This window comes from Tinamus guttatus, unplaced genomic scaffold (genome assembly GCF_059628265.1).
Source record: "Tinamus guttatus ecotype Peru unplaced genomic scaffold, ASM5962826v1 Tinamus_guttatus_pri_ptg000287l, whole genome shotgun sequence".
NCBI lineage: Eukaryota > Metazoa > Chordata > Aves > Tinamiformes > Tinamidae > Tinamus > Tinamus guttatus.
In genome coordinates, this window is record NW_028288821.1 from 12,493,578 (window position 1) to 12,517,045 (window position 23,468).

Below are 23,468 nucleotides of genomic sequence, written 5' to 3' on the forward strand. Positions count from 1 at the left end.
TTTCCACAAGAATCTAAGCCAAACAATATTCAAAGCCTTCCAACTCTTATTTTGTCAAATTCTTTCAAATTAACTGGTACTTCAAGGCCCGCAATGCACAGCAGATATATTTCTAATCCTTAAAAATGGGGTCTATGGGGTCTATATCTGCTTTTAAAAGAAAGTGCAGCATGCTTTTAGTCGATTTTAAATCATATTTAACTTTTTTTCTTCATTCTATTCCCATCTGAAAAAAAAACAAAGTATTATTTTTAACTACTCATGTTAATAGCTCATAACAGAGGTGGCATTTCTTTAGAAGAACAGATCTGGTCCTCACATTTCACCAATGAAGTTTCAAAAGGCTGCATATCAGCAACAGCTTTAGTATGCTGGCTGATTCACATTCACTACATGGATTAGCTGAAATAAGCATAATAAATGAAAGAGAATAAAATAAAAAACAATTTCACACTAAGTGAAGGCTTGACTTATAGGAAGTGGCAGCTCTGATGGCCCAAGGCACAGAATTAGTTTTGCCACTCGATAATTTGCCTGATTCACTCGAGTGGCCAGAAGAGGACATTTTCTGCCTGATTTCAGTGTAATCAAGTCACCTGCTCTGCGACTGCCAGGGCCAAGTGAATCGCACTCTGCTGAGCACCCAGCGTGTGCAGTGAGTAACAAGAATAGTGTTTTCTGCAGATGTGTGCAGAACTATTGAGCTGTTAATGAGAGTGGGATTTAGCCACATCTGTACATTAGAGTATTTTAATTTGAAATCATATATGTAATGCAAAAACAATCTATTCATTTAACTCCCTTATTTTCTCAACGTTTGGGTCTGCTGACAGGATGTTCTCTTATTCTGTTGCATATATTTGTGAATAGCAAGCATTACTTTTGCTTAGGTAAATAAGTGACAGATGCAAAGACAAAAAAAAAGTAATACCAAGAGACTGGAAATCTAAATGACATTTTATGCTTTAATTAGAAACGACTGTATGAAATTCCTTATAAACAATCAAAGCAAGAGTATGCTTTAAATTTAGGCAACACCTTTTAAATGCATTTTCTTCCTCACATAAATTGCATAAATAGCTGTTAATACACAGGCAGAGAATAGGAAAGGCACATGAATGGAATGCATGATAGGGTGGCAGCTTGATCCTTGCTCTGCTGAACTGGGGTCAGATTGACAAATGCAATATATGTGCTCATCATTAAGCATATGACCAGTTTCACTAGTTATTATTTATAGCTAACCTTTCAAAGTAATGGTTGTGTACCATGTGTCAAAAGAACAGAATTTCATGTCATACCATTGGAAAGACTATTTTCCTCCCCTTATGCAAATATTAGATTGAGACTGCAGCAGTCAAGAGAGATAATCCAGTTAGAAATATTATTATTATTAAAGGACATCCAATCAATATGCAAATGTTGCAAACTAATTAAGCACTTAACCATTTTTTTTCAATTGCCCAACACCAAAAACAAAGATACAAGGTGTATCAAAACAATTTAGCATTTTTACAACCTATTTTCTACTTGACATATGTTACTGCATGATTCATCCACATTTTTCAGAATCAAAGTCCATGATCTGGCAAACCTAATCTGTTAATAAAATGAAAAGGTGACCTTGCTTAATTTAATAAGTCTGTGTAGAAATACTCTTTCAACATGTTAAAGAGTTACAAAAAGGTTATCACAGCTTGCTTTCATGGGAGAGTACTCTACCATTTCCAGCTCATTTCTCAGGCTTTTATTGTAATTCATTAGATTACATAAAAACAATGTAGATCATTATTTTGTAATAAAGGTTTTCCTTTCCTAATAAAATGTCTGTCATTTACATTCGAGTTTGTATTATACAGAACTTCTCTTTCTGAAGTAAAGCTTTCCATATTTGAGTTACAGTAGGTTTTCAGCTCTAAGAATTATTTTTCTTTGCAAAATATTTTTATTCAGTATCTAGTCTGAAGCCTCTAAAACTCTGGCTTTACATTTAAGCTGAAATAGGTGGAATATGATGTTAGTAGTAGAAGTTGCTATTAGTATGCCCCTCTCTGACGAAGTCTCTCACTTCAGGAGGAGGACAGTGTTTTAATCGTGTTTTAGTTTAATACTCATTAAATCAACTTGTTATCCGTAACGTTGACCATGGTAAGATACTATTTTTCTACAATGCTACAATTTCCAGTGAAACCTTAGTATGGTCTCAGGTCGTAAGTCAGTAAGACTGACCACACATTGACATCTATTTTATTATGTTCACCTTGAAATAAAAACGTGCCCCAAATGCTCAGTAAGAGATGTTGGGTTTCCATCATCAGTCCTAACCCGTGCCCAGTGCTTGGCAGCAGGGAGTAGGGCAGGGATTTTCCTCCTGAGAGAGGAGCTCCTTCTCGTGCAGCCAGGCTGGGGCCACAACACAGCCCCCACCTCCCACACGGGCTTCTCTCCACTTCCCGCACACTGACAGGATTATGCCTGTCTCCTTTGGATCCCTGCTTTTTTGTGTGTTTGGTTTTGGTTTTTGAAGTTTCTGGAATATTACAAACTCCCACATGCCCCCTTTCAGGGTTTAGGGCTCTGAGATGACCCTCAGCAAGTCAGTGAATTCTCCTGCCTCCGGGCATCAGGAGAGGGCCAGCAGCAACGCATGCGGGGAGAGGCCGAGCGGGACCCGGCCGGCAGCAACGCGCTGCCCCATGCAGGGAGAGGCCGAGCGGGGCCCGGCTGGCAGCAACGCGCTGCCCCGTGCAGGGAGACGCTGAGCGGGGCCCGGCCGGCAGCAACGCGCTGCCCCACGCAGGGAGACGCTGAGCGGGGCCCGGCTGGCAGCAACGCGCTGCCCCACGCAGGGAGACGCTGAGCGGGGCCCGGCCGGCAGCAACGCGCTGCCCCACGCAGGGAGACGCTGAGCGGGGCCCGGCTGGCAGCAACGCGCTGCCCCATGCAGGGAGACGCTGAGCGGGGCCCGGCTGGCAGCAACGCGCTGCCCCATGCAGGGAGACGCTGAGCGGGGCCCGGCCGGCAGCAACGCGCTGCCCCGCACATGCAGGGCTGCTCCGTCACCATCACTCAACACATCCGAAAAAGCACCAATTACCACCATCTCCCAGGTGACTTCAGGTGATCAGCAACCGCATGTGTAACCAACCCCTTCCTGGATCTGTTTTATTACCTCTTTACTCCCTCACAAACCTTTTCAAGAGATTCAAGTTCAATTCTACTGCTGATTTTTAAACACCGTGCTGCTCCCTTGTACAAGTCCTGCGCATGCAAGACAGTAGAAGGGCTACGCCAGCCCCAAGGGAGCATTGCCTTGACGCAGGTACCTCCTATTCCCTAGAGATTCCCAACACAACATGTTCTCCAAAGCATCAGAGCCAGGCAGAAGCAAAACACTTATGCATTCCTCTAAGCATACAGGTCATGCAGTCCAGTTCAATCAGATTACTCACATGCTTAATCTCAAAAACATACTTAAGCATTTGGCTTGTTTAAGACTCCAGAGGTCTATACAGAGGTCTGAAGTGTAACAACTATTACAGTGCATTGAAATGACTTAAAACCCTGACCAGAACTGTGCCTATGGAAATAACTGGATTTAGATACAGCACATGCTTAGTTTTTAATCCAATAAGATTTACATTTTGCAACAGCAGTGCAGCACCAGCAGTTTTGCCAAAACACAGCCACAAGAAGTTTTCTTACAGGAACATGTCTAATTTAGACATGAATGCTGTATTTTAGGAGAGTATTATCCATGTAAATATATTGGGCCTTAGCACTGTAAACAGAGGATGGGTCAACACGTTTCTACAACCTCAGATGTATTATCTACCCAGTTGCAATTGTGCTTACTTAAATGGATTATACAAATTCATTTTACTTTCCACTGTCTTACAGACAGCTACCTCTCAAAACCTCCAAAAGACCTATTTGACTACAACAGCGTTATATTATGGCCAAAAGAATTCTCCAGGCAACAGAAAGATACCTCTCCATATCATTTACATCTTTAAGACATTCCTTAATTATGACTTTAAAAAAAAAATTCCAAGCCATTCTGGTTTCAGAAAATGGGAAGTATGTTTCCAAAAAGAACCAAAAGAAAAAATTCTGTATTTGCTAAACAGAAAGCAGCAGAGCCATTTAAGCACACAGGTTTATTTCCAGAGTGAGAATCTGCAAACCACAGCAAGTGAAAAACTGGACTTTTGAGTTCCGTTAAGAGTGTGGCTTGTACTTCCACTGCTCCCCAGCAAGAGCCCAGCTGTGCCCCTGCATGGCCTCCCCATAGACTGGGGCCACAGTGAGGTCCCTCCACCCCAAAAGCGGCTCCTCTCCAGGCTGAACAAACCCCGCTCCACAACTCGCTCCACCTGATGAGCGTGAGGGGGCTCAGGTGAGTCCAGCTGCACCCCAAAGCAACGCTGGGAATGGCTCCAAACATCCCCCACCACCCCTCACAGAACCTTCTCTTCCCATCTCCTCAGCCAATAACCTTGCCAACCTCTGACATCCATCACTGCCTTTCAGGTCTTTGTATGTCCCCAGCATCCTCCAGTGCCATTCATCCTCATCTGTATGTCACGAAAAATATGTCACACATCCTAGAAAGCACAGATGAAACCCTTCTGATTTTCCTGCCTCTGCAATGCTTAGGCCAGCGTTTTCAAATGGCTCACTTCTGTTTGCTCATCAGGCCAAACTGAGCGCAGATATGGCCTAAGTATCAAGAAAATATAGTCTTAAAACTCTCAGTGTGACTACTTTGGCTGAACTTTGTCATCTCAAAAGATGCAGGAACTTAGCAGGATCAACTGAAAAAAATGCGCATATGCTTTTAAAATACAGTGAAGTAACTGAGCTTCACACTTCTCGGACAGTAATTAGTAGCTGGGGCTATGTGTAAATTAAACTTACAGCAAGGTTAACTGTTCGATAAGCTCTCAGATTCTCAACAGCTCTAAGTATGCATTTGTCAAAAGTGTCGTGTCCCACAAAGAGAAAGCAGACCCTAAAAACCAATCTCTGAAGAAACGTTAGTATAAAAAGACAAAGAGATGGACAGAGAGGAACCAACATTCATTAGCTATAGTTTTTAAGGTTATCAGAACCGTGCCATAATAGAGAATGTCTGTATTTTTTAAAAAGTAGTGATATGATCCTTCATTTCCCCGATTCATGTTCCCATCAGCATGGAAATTTGCAAGCATGAGATGTGGTGATACTCAATCATGCAGCACACATGGTCTTTAATTTTAAAATCCAGCTAAAGAGATGTTCTAACATAATATTTTATCTAAGAACATTTCATCATCTCATAAAAGAGTGAGCATGCAACTTATTTGTCAGCTTTACTGTGCAGTGGATAACTTTCCTACGTTACTCACATGAGTTTTCATTTCCCAAAGCTGTATGCATTCATTATGACAGTAAAAATGAAGAGTTGCTAAAGAGACGTATGCATTTTTATTATTGTTTGAAAAAATAGATCTTTCTGCAGTCCTTTGAGCTTCTGAGTGTGTGATTTGTATAAAATATTTCTCATTTTGGGGACACACCAGATGGAATGCAGGGCACTGTGGGATATGCCATTTATCACAGTGACAGTGCGTAGGTAGCACTGATCCTCTCACCACAGGGGGAAGCTAGAACTGCAAATGTGAAGCAGCATTAAAAACCCGACTAGTGGAGTTTGGCAACACTTGTACTTCTCATTAACTTAATCATATTAATTTATTAGCCATATATATCAAAGTAATTCACTACTGAATTGTCACCAAGAACAATTTATAAACTCTTAACAGTCCCCATAGGCAGAGAAGTGCTGCAGCATCCTTAATCAGTATGTTTGCCTTTCATTAAAAATAATAGTTTCTACCAAGTCAGGTAATGCCAATAATGACAAAGTTGTACATATGTTTCTCATTAAAAAGGAAACTTTAAAACGACATCTATGACAACTGAAAAAAAAGGATAATCGTAAACAGGGAAATGAGCCACAAATATAGGATGTAAACATATGAAAATGCTCAGCTAAGTACGTGGAGAAAGGAAGTATTTCTTTATCCCTATAATCATCTGTTCCTTATGCTCTGAGGCTCTGTGACTCTTGACAGCAGCTGTCAGGCACAGTAGCCCTAAATCAAACACCCTAAGAGATGAAGTCAGTCAATAGATGTTCTATATATTGACCTTGAGCATATGCTTTTTCTTCAAAAAAACCCTTTTTTTCTCCCTCGGAATCTGAACATGCTGGGTTTAACATATGAAAAGGCAAACCTTGAAATCTGCGGTTGGGACACTGGGGACCTAGGGGGTTCCTTCCCTCGCCAGGCGGCCTTCCAGCCGCCCTGCACCTCCCGCCAGCTCCGCGCCTGCTTCCCTGAACCCTCAGCTCGTCGGACCTCACCGCTCCCCAGCCTGGAGAGGCCAGGCTGTCCCTGGAGAGGGGCTCTGCAACAGCATCAGCTTCAGCTGGGAACGGGAGGAAATCCCGTTGAGTCAACGACAGCGAGGCGTCACTGCGGCAGCTCGGGCACCCGCTGCGCCGCACGGACTTCACGCACCCATCAATAAAAGGCAACGGGATACTGAACACTTGGAAAGCCTCTAATCTCGTTCATTCTTCTAACAAGGATATACAAAACTAAGTTGCTTAAAGATTGCTACAAATGCTGTTTTACCTGTTCTGTTCTCTAGAAAGACTTAAGTAACTCTTTAATATCACTGCTGAACGGTATTAACACACCAAGTTCCTGTACCCCTGATGCTACTCTATTTTTTAAGTCCCACAATGATGTGACTTGTGTCTACTGAAATATTTATTACACTAAAATATTAATTACTAGAAACTATTCAGCTCACAGCAGCTTGTCTTACCTTCTAATAAGCCAAAGCTACAAATACTGAAAAATTATTCATATATGTACAAATCTGCCAATGTTTTAATTATTACATTCTTAAAAACCTTAGACAAATGACTAATGAGAGAAATAGACTGTGTCTATCTTAAATGCCTGTTTATAAGTTAAAAATGACCACGTCAAGGAAGGCCAAACTAATCTACCTGCTAGTGAAAACAGCAGCGTATTTTACGCATTTGGAAAAGCAGGTGGGTTGCTTATGTCACCTGGGCTGCCCAGTGCAAGTAAACAAAAGGCGACCTGGTGACGGGTTTAAGCAGCAGGCTTAATCGGGATTTATTAGCCCTGGGGAGGGACATGGCCATCCCACCTCCCCATCTGTCAGCACAGACATAGCCTGTGGCTGCAGCCCACAGCTGAAGTGTTCCTGCCACAGGATTATTGACTCGGGTGACCTCCCCCTCTGTCTCAAATCTGAAATTCGGGCCCCTCTCCTCTTCCTGCCCAACAGACACCACCAAGTGGAGCATCAATTTCACCATGTCGCAGTTTCCCCCTTCCAACACACAACGAACCTCCTCCGCAGACTCCTGTAACTGCCTCATTGCTGCACCAGCCCCCGGGGGCTCTTCCCTTCCCACGCGCTGCTCCTCAGCCCCTGCCCTTCCCCAGGGATCAGAAAGGGCTCATCTCACAGAAACTCCCCTTTCCTGCTTTTGTCATCACAGCAAATTTGGTTGTCAACAACAGGCACACATTGTGCCAAATAGGACGACTATGTGACACTGTCTACATCTTATTAGTATTAGCTTGGCAACTATGAATACTCTAATATTGAACCTCCTATTGTGGTTTTCTAACCTTTTAAGGGGCAAGGAAAATTAAAGGTAGGAGGGCTGAAGTTAGCACGGATAATCATCAAAAGATCCAGCTACTCTTTCAGCTTCATCTCCATATCAATAGCTCTCTGAGTTATTAGTTTATACCACAGAATGGACTCCAGTTTCTCTCCACAAAGAAAACTATTGTTTCAGAGCTTAAAACCACCTAAAAATCTATTCCATAAATAAACCCCGTCTGTCTTGTTAAGATACACTGATGACAAAGTCCTACAGGCTAATTGGAGATAAACCCCTTTTATTTGGGTTAATGTCACTTCATCCCATCGCATTGTTTGAAGCATGGGGGCCTTTGATGACCATCCCTCCCTGACAAGCTGGATTTCTCCTTTGCCCTCACAGCAGGCGAGGGCACATCCCTGCTTTCCACATTTCCTGCATGAATGCTAGAAGAAAAGCAGTCTCCTCCCTTAATGCAAAACGGACAGTAGTTAAACGTGAGATCTTGAAGGAAGCAGTTCTGGCACCGTCACCAAGCTGCCTGCAGAAACGCTTCCCAGCGTGGGCATCCCAGGCACCCAGCGTCATCCTTCACAGACACAGCAATTTTATCTACCCTGCTGCTCCAGGCCCAGCATAACGCAAACATTCCCATTCCCCAAAGGTAGAAGGTACTTGCAAGTATTTTCAAAGGCAGACATTTCACTTACAGCTCCTTCACAGATTATATATAAAGAGTAGCTGTAGTCCAGTTTGTCAGGAAGTAAAAAACTTACGCTCTGCCATGGGAAATGCAGTATGCCTAATTTAACTACCTGTTTATTATGTGAAAATGGCCATGTAAACTGAGCCGACACAAACCAAATGGGTGATGAAAATAACAGCACACTCCAAGGAGTGGAAGCACAGCTGGCTCACTCAACTCTGTAGGAAGTTACTAATCATCACTTGGTTATACCCTCTGCAGCGGGAGCTGCGCACTCTGCGGATGCAGCAGCAACTCCCTGGACCTCCCCGTCTATCCAGCAATGAGCTTGAGGGTGAACTCCTTCACTTTTACCTCACAGATCATCACCAAGTAGAAAGTAAAACCGAACAACGCAGAGGATGACAAATCATGCTGTAGCTGCCCATGTGGAGTCTGCTGCCAGAGGGAGTTCATCTGAAGAAGGAAACAACCGGGGTTTTAAGTCAGACACATTAGAAAACGTTGAAGTCACACATGAATCTGGAATTGTGAAGATGAAGGATGCTGTCAGATTAACACAACCATCAGCAGCTGTGCTCGCAAAAAGGGACACAATGATTCTGAGAAACACGCATTTTCAAGGTGCAGATCAGAAAACATCCCAAGGAGGAAAAGACTATGGCAAATTATAGCACAGTATAACTGAAGAAGCCACCAAGATGCAAAGACTCCTTCTTGCCTCCACCTCCCCACCAGTTCTACTGGAAAAGGTGGATGTATCCCTGGGTCCCACCTCTGCTATGTCGCAAGGTTGCCCCAGCCTCCCTCAGAGGCCTCGTCCTGCTCCCCTCGCGCAGCGTCCGAGGTCCCGTTTGAGAGCACAGAGCGCTCCAAGCAGAAAGCAAGCCCCGAGACGGGCAGTGCGCTGAGGAGGAGGAAGCCATGGCAGGAAACCAACTCCTTAAGATACCAGTTCTGTGGGAAGAACCGTCTGAACCACAGCAAATTATTTGCAAGTTTGAGATCCCAAATAACCAAATTAAAACCTAGCCAGAAGGCAATAGGTTAACTGTAACTTTTATTCCACCCTATTATCCTATACACACAAGTCTGGTAGGAAAATCTCTATTCTGTGAGAAGTGTTAAAATGTGTTTTGTTCCAAGTTCAGCCAAAAAGAAAAAATCCAATTGAAAAAGTGTTGAAGGCAACCTGAATAAAGCAGACAGTAATTAAGTGTAAATAGACATAAATAAAGCTAATGGAGGCTTCAAATCCCAGGTGTTCCATCAAGTTTGCTACAGCTCAAATCCCCACTGAGTTTACAAGTGGCTCTTTTGGCACCTCTCCTTACTCAGTGATTCCCCCATTCTTTTTTTTACCTTGCTTGTTCTTTATGAACAAGACAAAACAACTCAAAAAATTCAGTAATTCCGATTCTTGCAAGACCCAGATATACAGGCCTTTCAAGGGTAGCACATGCACCCCAGGACCAGCAGCAGGACATCAGCTTACACCCGTGCAGGGATTGCTCTGGAAAACAACTTTTTCTTCTGCCTACCAGCTACTTCCAAAACTCCTTCCAGGGGCTCGGGGCACACTGTGTGTACCTCTTGACACTTGGTCACACACAGGTTTTCATGGACAGCCACAAGGTCAGGAAGGTTCGCAGCCTTGTGTCTCAGCTGAAAGAGAAAACCCCCGCAACCCGTCTCCTTACACTGTTCTCCGCTGGATAAATCAAGTATGGTATCCCAGTCATCATTTCAGACTCTAAAGTTACAAGTCAAAAAATTCAGCTTAAAAAAAATCTCCAATTTTTACTTAATTTTGGCTGGTATCTTTGATAAATACTATGAATCTATTTTACAATGCTTGCCCAGCACACAGACATGTAAAATAATTTCTCTATTTCAGCCAACATGGCATTTTGTTTAACTTTGGATCTTGTTTGCAAACATGGAGTTAAAAAGTGGTATGGAAAATTCTAAACTTTTGGCAAAAAATTATCAACAAAAGAGGACTCTTGTTCTTTCCTATCTGTTGACAACAATACAAACAAAACAAAATACATGAAATACATGAAATTCTGGGCCAAGAGCATCATGAAACTACTTTAAAAAGGCTCTCATTTATAGACTGTTCATAAGATTAAAGACACAAGTTATAAATCCTTGCTACATATATGAATATTATATGAAGTTAGACTAACTGAGGAGTCTGGGTCTTGCAAAATGCCTTCAAATTTTCAGGTGAGGTTAGTGCTACTATTGTGCACGAATGTTCATTCCCACTTCTGTGCTGATAAAGGTTCTTGTTTCATTGTGAAATCCCTCTGACACTTAGCGGCACTTGGAGTTGTAGCAGGAAAACTTAAACACCTCATATTTCTTACATTTCTGAACACTGAGACCCAGTGAAGCACCGCCACACTGCAACAGGTTCTACAAGCAGAATGACCTGCAAGACCAAGACCTAAATCACTACACTCCAGTCAGTCACCTTTTATAATTCTGCTTTTTCTACAATGTGCTCTATTACTTTATATTCTGCTCAACACTTTACTAAATTTGCTTATTGTGGCGATACGATATATTTAAATCGGATTTTAATAGGAACTCTAAAACTGTAAAGTCTTTTGGACATTTAACAAACTAGTTTTTATGAAAATATGGTCTGATAATATAGTTGTAACCTTTTGATTTCATTATCAAAATAAACTTATGTGTTGTTAGCCCACATCAGCTAATAAAAAAATTAAATGCTCATTAAGATAGCACAAGATTTAATTTAAATTCTATTAATAAATTAATGAATGGAAACAGAGTATTACACATTACGTTTCTGGTTTGTCTAAAAATTCAGCTGTTTTCATGCTATTTTTAATACTATGATATTGAATGCAATTATTAAGACAGAATCCACTGTGACAACACAAGCTTATATGCTTTTTGAATGTTTCTTCTCTAATTCGTGCAACCAGTTTTCTGCCTTCCCAGCACACATTAATGATGTTACAATACAATACGTATTAGCCACGCTGCTCATGTCCCACGAGAACCAAAACACACATGCATTTGAAAGGAAGAAATGCATGCTGCAGGGCTCTCTCAGACAATAGTTCATTCTTTCGTTTTTTTTTTTTTTTTCTTATACTAAAATAACACATTTAATGGAATTTCCTGTAAGGAAATTACAATTAATAAAGAACCAAATTACAAATCCATTAGATTTTAGCCACTGCAGCAACAAAACAGAGTTTTCATGAACACTCAAAAAATCCAATAATGTAACCTCTAGTAAAGCTTGAAGAAGCCCTGAAGGACAAGGCAGTTAGATCAATATTAGTTTATTTTAACTGCTGTGCAGTATGAAGAGATGAGGCTGATCATCTGATGGATTTTATTACCTGTCGGAGAGATCAGTCCTGGTGATAAGAGGCCTGGAACTCCATGGGGCAGAAGACGTGCGTTTTCCTGGATCGCAACTCCTAGGGAACGCTTAGGGGGTCTTCCCGGTCGTGAGCTGAGGAAATAAGAAGATAAATGAAAATGCATTTTCTTTCTGAAACACTTACTTACTACATACGGTATTGATTTATATAATATATTTGAACCATCAATGATACACAAAACTGTATTAATAATTCTTGCCTAGGAGAAATGAAAAACATGTAGTTGAGTAAACCTGTAAGAATTGCATAGGCGGTCTCAAAAGATCTAGCAACGAACTATGAAGTAGCACATCATGATGAGCTTGAAGTCACATAAGTGACAGAAAAAAATTGCCTTTTAACTGCACTGCTACACCAAGAAAAGGAGAAATACGTATTTCTAGCCTTTATTGTACTACTGTTTTGCTAATTAATTGCTGTTTCTTAGTATTTCTGACTGTAAAACGGAGATGAGGAGGTCCACAAGCACTGAAAACTGCACCTGCATGCCTTAGGGAGCTCACAGCCTCTGCTTTGTAGGGATTGAGGATCAATGCTGCAATGCCTGCAGGAACGCCGGCGCTGTGCACACCAGGCCCCTCGGAGCCCATTCGGGACGGGAGCGGCACCGCTGCGGAGCGGCTGCGGCCCCGGGGGCTCCTCGTGCGGGGCTGGGCAGCGGGAGGCCCCGTACGGACCCGCTCGCTCGGGCCGTGTGTTACGGCAGCTCTGCCGCCCGTCGAGCTCCGGAACCGCAGCGGGACACGGCCGCGGCAGCGACCGCTCCGCTCCTGTGCTGGGTCACTGCGGGGTGCAGGTTGCACCGTCTGAACAGGAGAAACGGGACATTCTGAATGCCGCACATCTCCCTGATTGATATTAATCGCCCCATCTGAGCCATGGCAGAAAACAGCCCGCTCCTGAAGATGCAGGAAGATGCAGCAGTAATTTAACACTCAAGCTTTTCCAAAACTGACTACTTGTCTTTACATATTGACTAATGTTTTTAACTGCTACAGATAGGTTAAATCTAGAATGTTAGCCTCATCTATCAAAATCTTGCTAGCCCTTGACCAGCTTATGAATTATGATCGCGAATTTTAATTCAAACTGTTACAAGGTCTCTATATTCATCTGTTACATTTATCTGTTGTTTCAACTATCACATTTATCTCTTACTACATTCTGTGTATATCAGATCTTCCCATGTATCTGTCACCCTAATAGAGAGATTTACAGAACAACAAAAACAACAAGAAATTCAGATCAACTCTCCCCCAAGCCAGCTAATAAAATACAGCTTCCCAATGTCTGGAAAAGTGCATTTTACTCTGCTGAATAATAGAGCTTTTGACAAAATGCAGTGAAACACTGTATTAAATAACCAAGCTGCAACAATAAATGAGGTTTAAATAGAGAGTATTTCCAAAAACGACTTCAAGTTCACAAAGAAATTTAAGTTAAATCTCACTCTATCACCTTAGAGTGGCAAAACCCTCCATCAACGTGAGGCAAACTCTGCGTTTAAATGAAGACAACTTCCAGCAACACTGCACAGAGGTACCATTAACCTGCTCATTTTTCACGCAGTGCACTAGTATTATTTTGTTTTACTGTACATCGAGTAAGTAACTTTCAAAATAGCACAAAATATTTTTCTTTGGTTTATTATTCTATGTCTTTAAAATCATTCCCTCCTCTTCTTAGCTTTGGATTTGTCCATTTTGTTTTTCATTTTATTGGGCATTTTTTCCATTTTTCTTTTTTATGTCTTAAGTTTACAGTAGTATGATGGCTATATAGTAAAGTCTACTACAAAAGCCTAGACTTGTTAGGTGATAATAAAAAAATAAATAAAATAAGAGCATCCAAGTTTCACCGGAAGTTAAATGCACACATGCATTCCCTGCTAAAATTACCTCCTAATAAGCTGTTTACAAAAACCGTTCAGTTTATCTCACATGAATGTTGCCCACCCGATAGCATTAGGCTATGGTATGCAGTTTTCCAATAAAAATAGCTTGTTATTATTGTGGCTTACAAAAATCTGTGCAAACACAGTTATTACTGCTTACTTGGCACTTGTTTACTTACTTAGGCAAAAATTAGGAAAGTAAAACAGCTAAAATTAGCAGGTCTATCCAGCAGCAGTGCTCAAACAAAAAAAAACATGAAACATTTGCTTCTTAATCTCAAACACTGAAGCTCTTTGACATAAAACAATACATTAACATTAGGTTAACAAATGTACTCTTAAATGAAGCAGTTTCAAAAGATTTTATGGAGAGGCATTTTATTTATGACGTGAGTTTTCAGAGGAGGAGGAAGGCAATGGAGTTTCGTTCTCTCCTCTTCTGAAAGAGGAAAATGAGCAACTAGGGCAATTTGATCTGAATGTTGATCGTTTATTTATTTTGTTTGCTTTGTCAGAGATTAAGTTACATTTTTAACAGTATTTTGACAGTTAAAATTTATACAGTAAAATGCTGAGAAATTGTTCAGTGGTGTCTATATCTTCATTTTCCATTCCTGACGAGAGCTAACCTTATTACTTTTCCTCTCAAAAGTTTATATATTCCCTTGACTTCACGAGGATTTTTAATTTAAATCAAAACTATAAAACTGGTTTCGTGATTGTTAAAATTACTGACCAGCTCCATCTTCTCCAGCTCTATTTTATGCTCATTATAAACAGATTTTATGAAATACTTTATAGAACATACAAATTCACTTTGTAAAATACAATTAATCAGCGGAAACTTAGAGCACACCACAGCTGATGTATGATAGTGTTGTACTTTTGTGCTTTTAAGTATAAGAAATTTACTAGAATCAGAAGTGAATTTGCATATTAATCAAGACAAATAAACATGTGGTGATTTCAGTACGAAACTGTTATTTGGATGACAATTTAATCAGCACAGGTTGAAAGGTCCATCACTGCAGCATCCTGTTTCTGCTAAAATATTGATTGCATTACTGATTTCAGTAATGCTTTATTTTACAGGGCACAAATAACCATGTAATTACTCTTTAATTGAATGGTAATTGCTTGCTGGCAATTATTTGCTAAGTTTTGGAGTTTAATTACTAGGTTATTTGTGTTTTGTGAAATAGAATGTTAGATATTAGTAGCCCTAAATATTTTCTGTATGAATGGTCTGTCAAAAGGAGAAAAGTAAGTTATGACGGTGTGGGTTTGACAAATAACACTGCACTGTACCACCAGAACTATTATTAAATGGATCAGATGCATCTTTGAATGCTTTTGCTTCAGAAAATTAACATTAGATGTAACATTTGTAAGATAAATGGAGGAATACTGTACCACAGAAGCATGATTTCCTCTGGGGTCTAGTCCACCATTTAGCATAATTTATCCTGATGTTTTGCTTTTCATTCTCAGGGCTTCTTTAGGAGGAACTGAAATAGTATCCTACCCTCTTGAGAGCAAAGAATAAACCAACTAGAAATATATTTCAGCAGTACTTCATATTTCTGCAAGTGAAGTGGATTACCACAAGCACATTATCTTAGCAGCCTATAAACTTCGTGCACTTGGCAGTTAGCTAGATAACAAGGGAAAGCATTATGTCTTGCAGTGTCAATGAGATATGACACATTCTGTGATATATTTATTCCAAGTTGTGATAGATGAGGTACCCAATACTTTGATCACGAAGATTTTGAACTTTACTGTTACACTTTTCATTTTTGTCATCAACTATTTATGAATTGGCAGCAGACAGCAGAGCAAGGACTGCTGATTTTGTTTTTTCAAAAGATATCCAGTTAATAAATTAATTATTGATTCCACGAACCTTGAGCTATTTGGTATAAAAATATGCTAAGACTTGTGATTTAGGAAGCTGTCATATGTATCACAGATTTCTTCAACAGCAATATATTTTATTAGGCTTAAAGGAGAAATACAGAAGTACCATATGACACACGGTGTAAATTGCTCTGATAATAGCGGCAGTAACTGCTGCAAGCACTTACAAGTAAAAAGAAGCTTTAGTCACTTTGCTGAAATTGGAACAGGACCCACATATTAAAATTTGGTGCTCCTCGAAGATCAGGATGCATCTCTTACATGAAATACACACTCATGACTGTGAAAGGCATTGTCTGGAGGTATTGCTTCTACCAATAAGCATAACATCCTTCATAAATTGAGTTAAAATTATTTACTTCTATTACTGCAAGATTTTTAATTGTCACATGAATTAAAAGCATTCTCCTCGCTTTGGCATTTACTACAGCATTTCAAGGATGCCCGGGGTAGTTAAACTCTGCTTGACCTTTCAGTGTTTAAGAGGAGAAACAAACTCTGACCTCGCAGCAACCTGACTCCGTCTCCCCTGCGCGCGGGCGAAGCGATGGCTCCTCTGGCCGTCGCAGGATGCCGTGTCACCAGCCAGATCAAAGGCAACAAAAGCCAGTGCGGCAGCAGGACAAAGCTACCCATGCAAAACGGGCAATTAGCATTAATCATACATGAAGCTGTGGCCATAACTAAACCTGGTCCCTATGGCAACTCTCTGAAAGGGAGGCCAGGCTGGCACCGCAGGTAACGCCGCAGAGGCCGGGCCGCTCCGCTCCGACTCCACCGGGCGCAGCAGCTCATGGAGTAAAGCTCCTGCGCTCCGAAACAAAACCCTCCCGCTCTGCTCTCCTCTCTGCAGGGAGGAGAGTCCTCACCATTAAGGCACAGTGAAGAACTGTTGGAAATACATTCCTAGAGCACCACAAAACCAAACTCTTCCTCCATCAGCATGAACTGTTAGAAAAAATGAACTAGCACTGAATTGTTCAGAGATGGGTCTGAAACAGAAGACTGCAGCTTCTTCAACTTCACCACTAAGGATGGAAGTAGCACATTACCATCGTCTTTCCTAAAACTCACCGATTAATGAAAGTCTAACACAGATCTGAAGAATATCATGTACAATTCCTTTATTAAGGACTAGGTCAGTTAGCTCCGGAGCATCTCACGCTGACACAAGCCATATATACAACAACGAGAGTAATGCAACCACATCCTCCCCTCCCTTTTAATGCTCTCCTTCAATACACAGTCTTCACACATCCCAGCTCGCATGGCTCAGACAGTTTCCCACACAGAGACACCTAAACTGCATCCTATTCCAAATTCCAGCTTGGGAAAACGGGCTGCTTCAGGGCAGAACTGTGGTGCCTCCCCTGGTGCTCCTGATCTGGAGGAACCTCTTTTAGGCCAAGAAGCACTTTAGTATTTGTGATCGCAGGGTGATTCTGCACCTACCCATACAACAAGAGGAGATAAAGGGTGATTCAGCAAACGTGCCACCAAGGTCCACGCGCTCCCTCGAAGGTGATGCAGCGAGCGCACTTGGGAGTCTTCATGGGGATGAAGGACTACAGCTACACAGCAACCTTAGTGCTCCCTCTCTGTATCCATCCTGTCCCCATCCCACACCAGTGCCCTCCGTCCCTCTTCCCCATGTTTGACCACTGTCCACCCTTCTGAATATTTCTTCTCTCCGGGCATTAACCAATCCATGTCTTTCAGCCCCCACCTGCTTTAACTCCCTTCCTCTCTGGCCTTCGTCTTTCCCGGTCCCCAAGTACTTTCTGGACCTAGTCTAATCCTTACACTATTTCAGGAACACTATTTCCCACTGCTCCCATACAAACTTCTGGCATTACTTTGATACTCAATAAGGAGAAGAGGCAATGCCTGGGCATGGGAACCGAGAGGACTGCAGAACACAGCTACCCTATCACACACTCTCTGCCCTCTCTCCTTCACGACCCTTTCCCATGGGAACAGTGCGGCATGGCTGATAGGATGATTAAAGATGTTCTCTGAGCAACCCTCACTTCGCCACTTCTCCTCCAGGAGCCAGGCAAGATGGGCAGGCAACTGATTACAGGACATTCGTCACTGCATCAACGGGGGGAAAATTCTGCAGAAGGCTGAAGCTGGAATTATTGCCATTTAACAATAGCCCAAATCTTGCCACTCACACAGAAGCCTGAGAATAAAACACGGTAAAAATAAAGCAATTCACCACACATTTGGCTGGATGTAATTTTTGGCTGAATAAATCAGGTCAACAGTTATTCCAATGTTTTATATTAATGTATGTTCTTCTGACAGAAGCCATTAGACTCTTCAGAATATATATCAGCATGAAAATTCAAGAGCAGCGGCACTAATGTTTGCGGTGTCAGTATTGCTGGATTCAGTCACAGGATGATAAAACCGAAAGAGGCCTCAAAAGGTCACCTGCCCTCTCTACCTCTGCCCCAAGGCAGGATCTCGTACACTTAAATCATTCCTGACAAATGTTGGTCTAGCCTACTTCTGAACACGTTCAGTGTTGGAGATTTCACAACATCCCTAGGCAATCTACACCGGTGCTGGAGCTATCCTTACAATCAGGAAGGGTTTGTGTGGGAAAGGAGGGCTGACGTCTAACCTAATTCTCCTTTATTTCATTCAAGCAAGGTACTTCTTGTCATCTACTCAGCAGACACGGAAAACATATTACTTCCCATGCTGTGGACGCACGGTTAACAAAACTATTAACATTACTTATTAAGATGTAGACAATTGCTCTGAATTACACTGCACAAGTGAGAGAAAAATGCAATATATTCAATGTCATTTTAAAAGAGAAAATAGGGAAGAACTCAGTCTCTAACAAGTGTTTTGAGTCCTTCAGCATGGTCAACATGTGCCTTCTCTAAAATTTCAGTCACTTTATGAGCATAACCAAGGAATGATAGCTGCATCCAAAAAGTTAAAGCCATTTTCTTGATTCTTAGGAGGTATTAAGCAAAAAGAAGTGCTGAGAAGCTGGGAAGGGCATCCGAAGGCTTTGACTGACAGCTCAGTGCAATTCCTCCACTCTAGGCTAGGAATACAAGGTAAGGTAGAGCAAGGGAGGCACAAGGGACAGCTCTCTTTCCCTAATTTCTATGTGTATAATGTTCTACAAATAGCACTTGACTTGATGACAGCCTTGTAGGTCATATTACACTTGGCAAATAAATCTATGGCACCCAACTGAGGCATCAAAAAGCAGCTGGATAATAAGCGAGGGAGTCAGCCAAGCCAAGGCCCTTCATCCTCTTCCCTCTACCCTCAAGTGGGCAACAGGAGGCCTTCTGCAGAGCAGAGAAATCTTCTGTTCTGTCTCTTTGCACAATCTCTTTTTGTATTTATTTTCTAGACACCTTATACCTGCCGGGAGCACCAGCGAGCAATCCCGGGGCAGGTCAGTCAAAGCGCTCTGCCTAGAGACGAGGTGGAATGCCCTGTGCTTTATGGTGGTGGAATGCCCTTTTTTAGCCCAAAGCAAATTTTTAGTATCCACATCTTCCACAACTGAGTCCGAATACATCTCCTATTATTAATACCAGTGTTGACATTTTCTTGATAAAGATTCATTAAATTTTTTCTTTGTCAAAGAGAGAAAGTTGATGGAACAGACAATTTAAGGGTTGACTACTCACCTGACAGAAAGTATAACTGTGAAGCTATTTTATACTTCGTTTACTTGACCTAGTTACGGTACTTCTAACCCCAAATGTTCACAGATTATGACCCTGAGAATCATAAGAATGAATAAAATGCTAATGTTTTTAAAGTTCCATTTTACATCTTTTTTAATTTGGCTTTTAATTTCGTAAATCTTCCCGTTTCTTAAATCACCTCACTGGCTCTTAGTGTATCTCAACGCAGTCTATTATGTATTCCCTAACTTCAAAAAAAAATCACCAATTCCAGACTTCTTGCCCCTAACTGAAAACATTACACAGAATTCAAATATATTCTGATATATTAAAAAATCCTGCTAGAGTCCTTAAAATCCTAAGGTGTTCAAAGAAATCAGTAGGAGGTATTATTCCTTGTGAAACTACTCTATTCACACGGTCACATCTTACACACTCACTGAGGTTTACAGGGAATTTTGATTACTTATTTAGAATTTAGGTTCCTAACTGATTATGCTATTTATTCAGAACTTACATTTGGGTTTGCAGTCAGAAAAATTACCTGTATTCAAATATTATTATATTTCAACTAAAAGGGCAAATGGGTGCTTGGTTCTTACCTAAGAAAAAAGTTTAACCTTGTAAATAACTCTTTCTAAATCTAACTCTCTGAAGATATAAAAGTGCCTCAACAGTCCTGCTGTTTATTTTTTCCCGTCAAACAGTTGTCACTGGAAAAAGGCAATAAATCACCAAATTTCAGAATTGTGGTGATTCACAGATGGAGGCAGGGCAAAAGGCCTGTCTCTATCACATACTGCACTCTCTCAATTTAAGGGTATGTCAATATTGAAGTTGAAAGCATGACTACGGCACATGTAGGTATACACACGCTAATTTAATAGGACTACATTCAATTAGTGGCAAACTGTGGCAAATTCAGTGACTGAATACTCTTGAGATAAGGGATTTGGGGACTATAGCGTGGCAATGAACAGACCCAACTGCCCCACACCCAATTTCACCAACCAGAAGAACGCTTGAAAATACCTGTAAAAATCTGCAGGATTACAAAATATATTGAATAGAAAATGTGAAAACGGACTGAGAAGGGGCAGGAAGAAACTTCTGCTCATAAAGGCAGCTCAACACCATATACATTGCAGCGCACTGTCCAACTTATTGCCAAAATCTGCCATTACACGGAGGAGCTGTAAAGAGGTTTTCAGCTCAGTTAACTTAGCACCGATTTTTTCAAGCACTATTCCACAGTTTCCACATGCCTACTTGCAATGTGCAAATACCTGCATGGACATTTTCAAAGAAGGGAATCTTCATCTATGACAAACACTTATGATATGTCTCAGAATGTTGCAGACTTTTTAAAGTTTAGAAATAGGAAATTATCTTTCACAGGCCAGAAACAGAAAGAACACAAAAAAGCCGTGTTTGCCCCTCTTTTACCTATATCCATGTTAAAAGTAAGAATTGTTCACAGTAATTAAAATGAACCTCTGTGATAAGGTGACTGTATCCAAAAGCAAATACCTGAGGACAAAACTTTACAAAATGAGAACAACCTTCAGTTAATTGGTGACCCTGGAATAGTATCAAATTAAATAGATGGTACAGTTAAGCACTGCACAGCTTCTGCCTTTGGCGTTGTGGCTTCCCAGAGCTACAGCCCCAGACACGAACCTTTCCTGCCACCGACAGAGAAAGAGGAACTTGTCCATAAAGGGACTTGTTGAAATCCTCGAGCCTCTCTCGTACACGGAGAAGGGAACTATAGGAACAGCCAAAACAAGTTCAGGGCTCTCAAAAGCAGCACAAGCTATTCACAAGCCTAGGGATTTCCTGAGAGTATTTCCTAGGTTAGGTACAATGAGTTAAATCCTATCTGCGGCTGCCACCTCCATGTGAGGAAGAACTTCTTTGCTGTGAGGGTGACAGAGCCCTGGAACAAGCTGCCCCTGAGAGGCTGTGGAGGATCCTTCTCTGGAGATCTCCAAACCTGCCTGGGTGCCACCCTGTGCCATGTGCTCTGGGTGTCCCTGCTTGAGCAGGGAGTTGAACTGGGTGATCTCTAGAGGTCCCTTCCAACCTCAACCTTTCTGTGACTGTGCGAGGCCTCCCCTCAGGCCGCAAGGCCGGGCCCTCGAGGCAAGCGGACACCATGTGGTAACTCGCTGGCATCCACTTCCCTCTCCCGGGTTTGAATGAACCACATTTAACTTGGCTTCAAAAAGGGAGCGAAAACGTAAGGTGTGTGCTGGCTCGTACAGCAAGACATTTAGAAACATGGTCCCACTCCTACTAGAGGCAAATTTAACTCTTCGGCTAACTTCGACAGAATCAAAATAAGACATCATATGCCCTATTCACTGTTTCTCAGTAAAAATGTGTCCTCAAAGTTGCTGAAAAAGGTTAAAAGAATTCAAGTAAAAGAGTGTTTGTGATCAGATTTCCTGGAGATAAATGAAAGACATACGTTTCCATGGCTGCCTGCCTACTAAATTTTGCAAGCGTAAATATTTACCTAGGACTAGGGGCTGGGGAAATCAGGAAGAAAGCCACCACCGAGAGCCTTCAAAGTTTAAATACTGTAACACAGAGGTCATTATTTATAAATAGAAATAGGGAGAACATCTTTGCTGTGTATATTTCTATCATGCTTTTCATCTACTCCATATGCCTTCTATTATTACCATTCTTACACTAGAAAATAATTTCTATGTCACTTGCTCACACTGTATGCATTAATTTTCTTTAGGCTTTCTTGCCGTTATTGATTTCCTGCTTTGCTGAAGTGGCTTTGTTTCTTTCTCAGCAGGCTATCCATTTTAAAACAAGAGTTGTTCAACAAATAAAAGAAAAGTTATATTCTAAAATTAAATTAGTTTTATCTTCCTTTATTTTTATCTGAGCTAAACGCAAGTGACACATTTCCCCTTAAAAGAAGGAAATACTTAATGTCTCCAGCATGCAGAGCAAACCAAATAAAATTTTGCTTTTCTAGTAAGATATATTTATTTTTATGATTGGAAACATGAAAGAAAAAGTAATGTATAAATAAAGGCTCTTTTGTATTTCTATGTTGTAATCACTGATGTGGCCAGTGTTTTAACATCAACAAAAGAAGAGTATCTGGCCCAGATCCAAGTTCATTTAAGCCCTATATTACTACACTTGAAATCATTAAAAAAATCCCTTTTTTTCTTTCAATGCAAGTGGGATCATGCTTTTTTAATACTGTAATCACTTATTCTGCTAAATAGAATAACTTTGCTATCCTTTTGCATAGCCCCCTTCCCAGAGATGCACAGATTTTGTATGTCTAGGGAGATGCAGATGAATAAACTGCTATTTAATCATGTGCAAAAGTAAGATGAAAATAGACATTTTTGGAGAAGGAGAGAGTTCTGACGTACGAAATGCTGTTTCTATGCTGCATGTTTGACAAGAGCCAGCTCCAGGGCTCTGAGGCTTGTTTTCTCATTGTCCTCCAACTTGCTATTAACTAACTGAAGTCAAGTGAATTACTGAAAAAAAAAAAGGAGGAAGTTTGTAGACGCTGTATGAAGACAGAGTTATTGTCAGATTTCCTGCTAGAAGCAGACGATGGAGAGTACCGACCCTCTGTATCTTCTTCCTCCAGTTTCTGTAGCAGACCTTCCTTTGTAAACGGGAGGAAGTTGCTGTTTCAGCATCATCTTCATGACTGCCACACATTCAAGGAAAACTTCGTGCATTAGTGTTCACCTGTGAGAATTCTGTCCAAAAGGCTTTCTATAATCCATTACTGGACAAAATTTATGATACTCTTCCCATATCGAAAATATTGTTCCAGAAAGGAAAGAGCATTTTTCAACCAGGAGCCACATGGGGGTAACCGCATTGCCAAATAGCAGATGCGGGGTTCTTTGGACATGCAGTTACATCAGGTGGACACAGATGTGGAAATACATCATACACAGGCAAATTGGCACAAAAAAACACTTGTACCAAGACACTCGGAGATGTGGATGCACCCTTCCCATTTGGATTGCATAGGCATACATCTTGAAGTTATTTTGATGGGATAAATGAATTTCTTCTTCTTTTTATGACTACATCCATGCAGTCTGGCAACAGGAACCATGTTAAGCAAACAAAA

The 23,468-nt window shown here is 41.2% G+C and overlaps 1 protein-coding gene across 2 annotated transcripts in view; it reads right to left on the reverse strand.

The window, feature by feature from the left end:
• The window catches only part of DACH2 (dachshund family transcription factor 2), a 265,656-nt gene that overhangs the window by 119,936 nt on the left and 122,252 nt on the right, over positions 1-23,468 (reverse strand). For both annotated transcript variants that reach the window (XM_088527599.1, XM_088527598.1), the window contains exon 2: positions 11,801-11,916. In XM_088527599.1, coding sequence (XP_088383725.1) covers positions 11,801-11,916 — 116 coding nt within the window. The remainder of the gene's footprint in view (positions 1-11,800; positions 11,917-23,468) is intronic.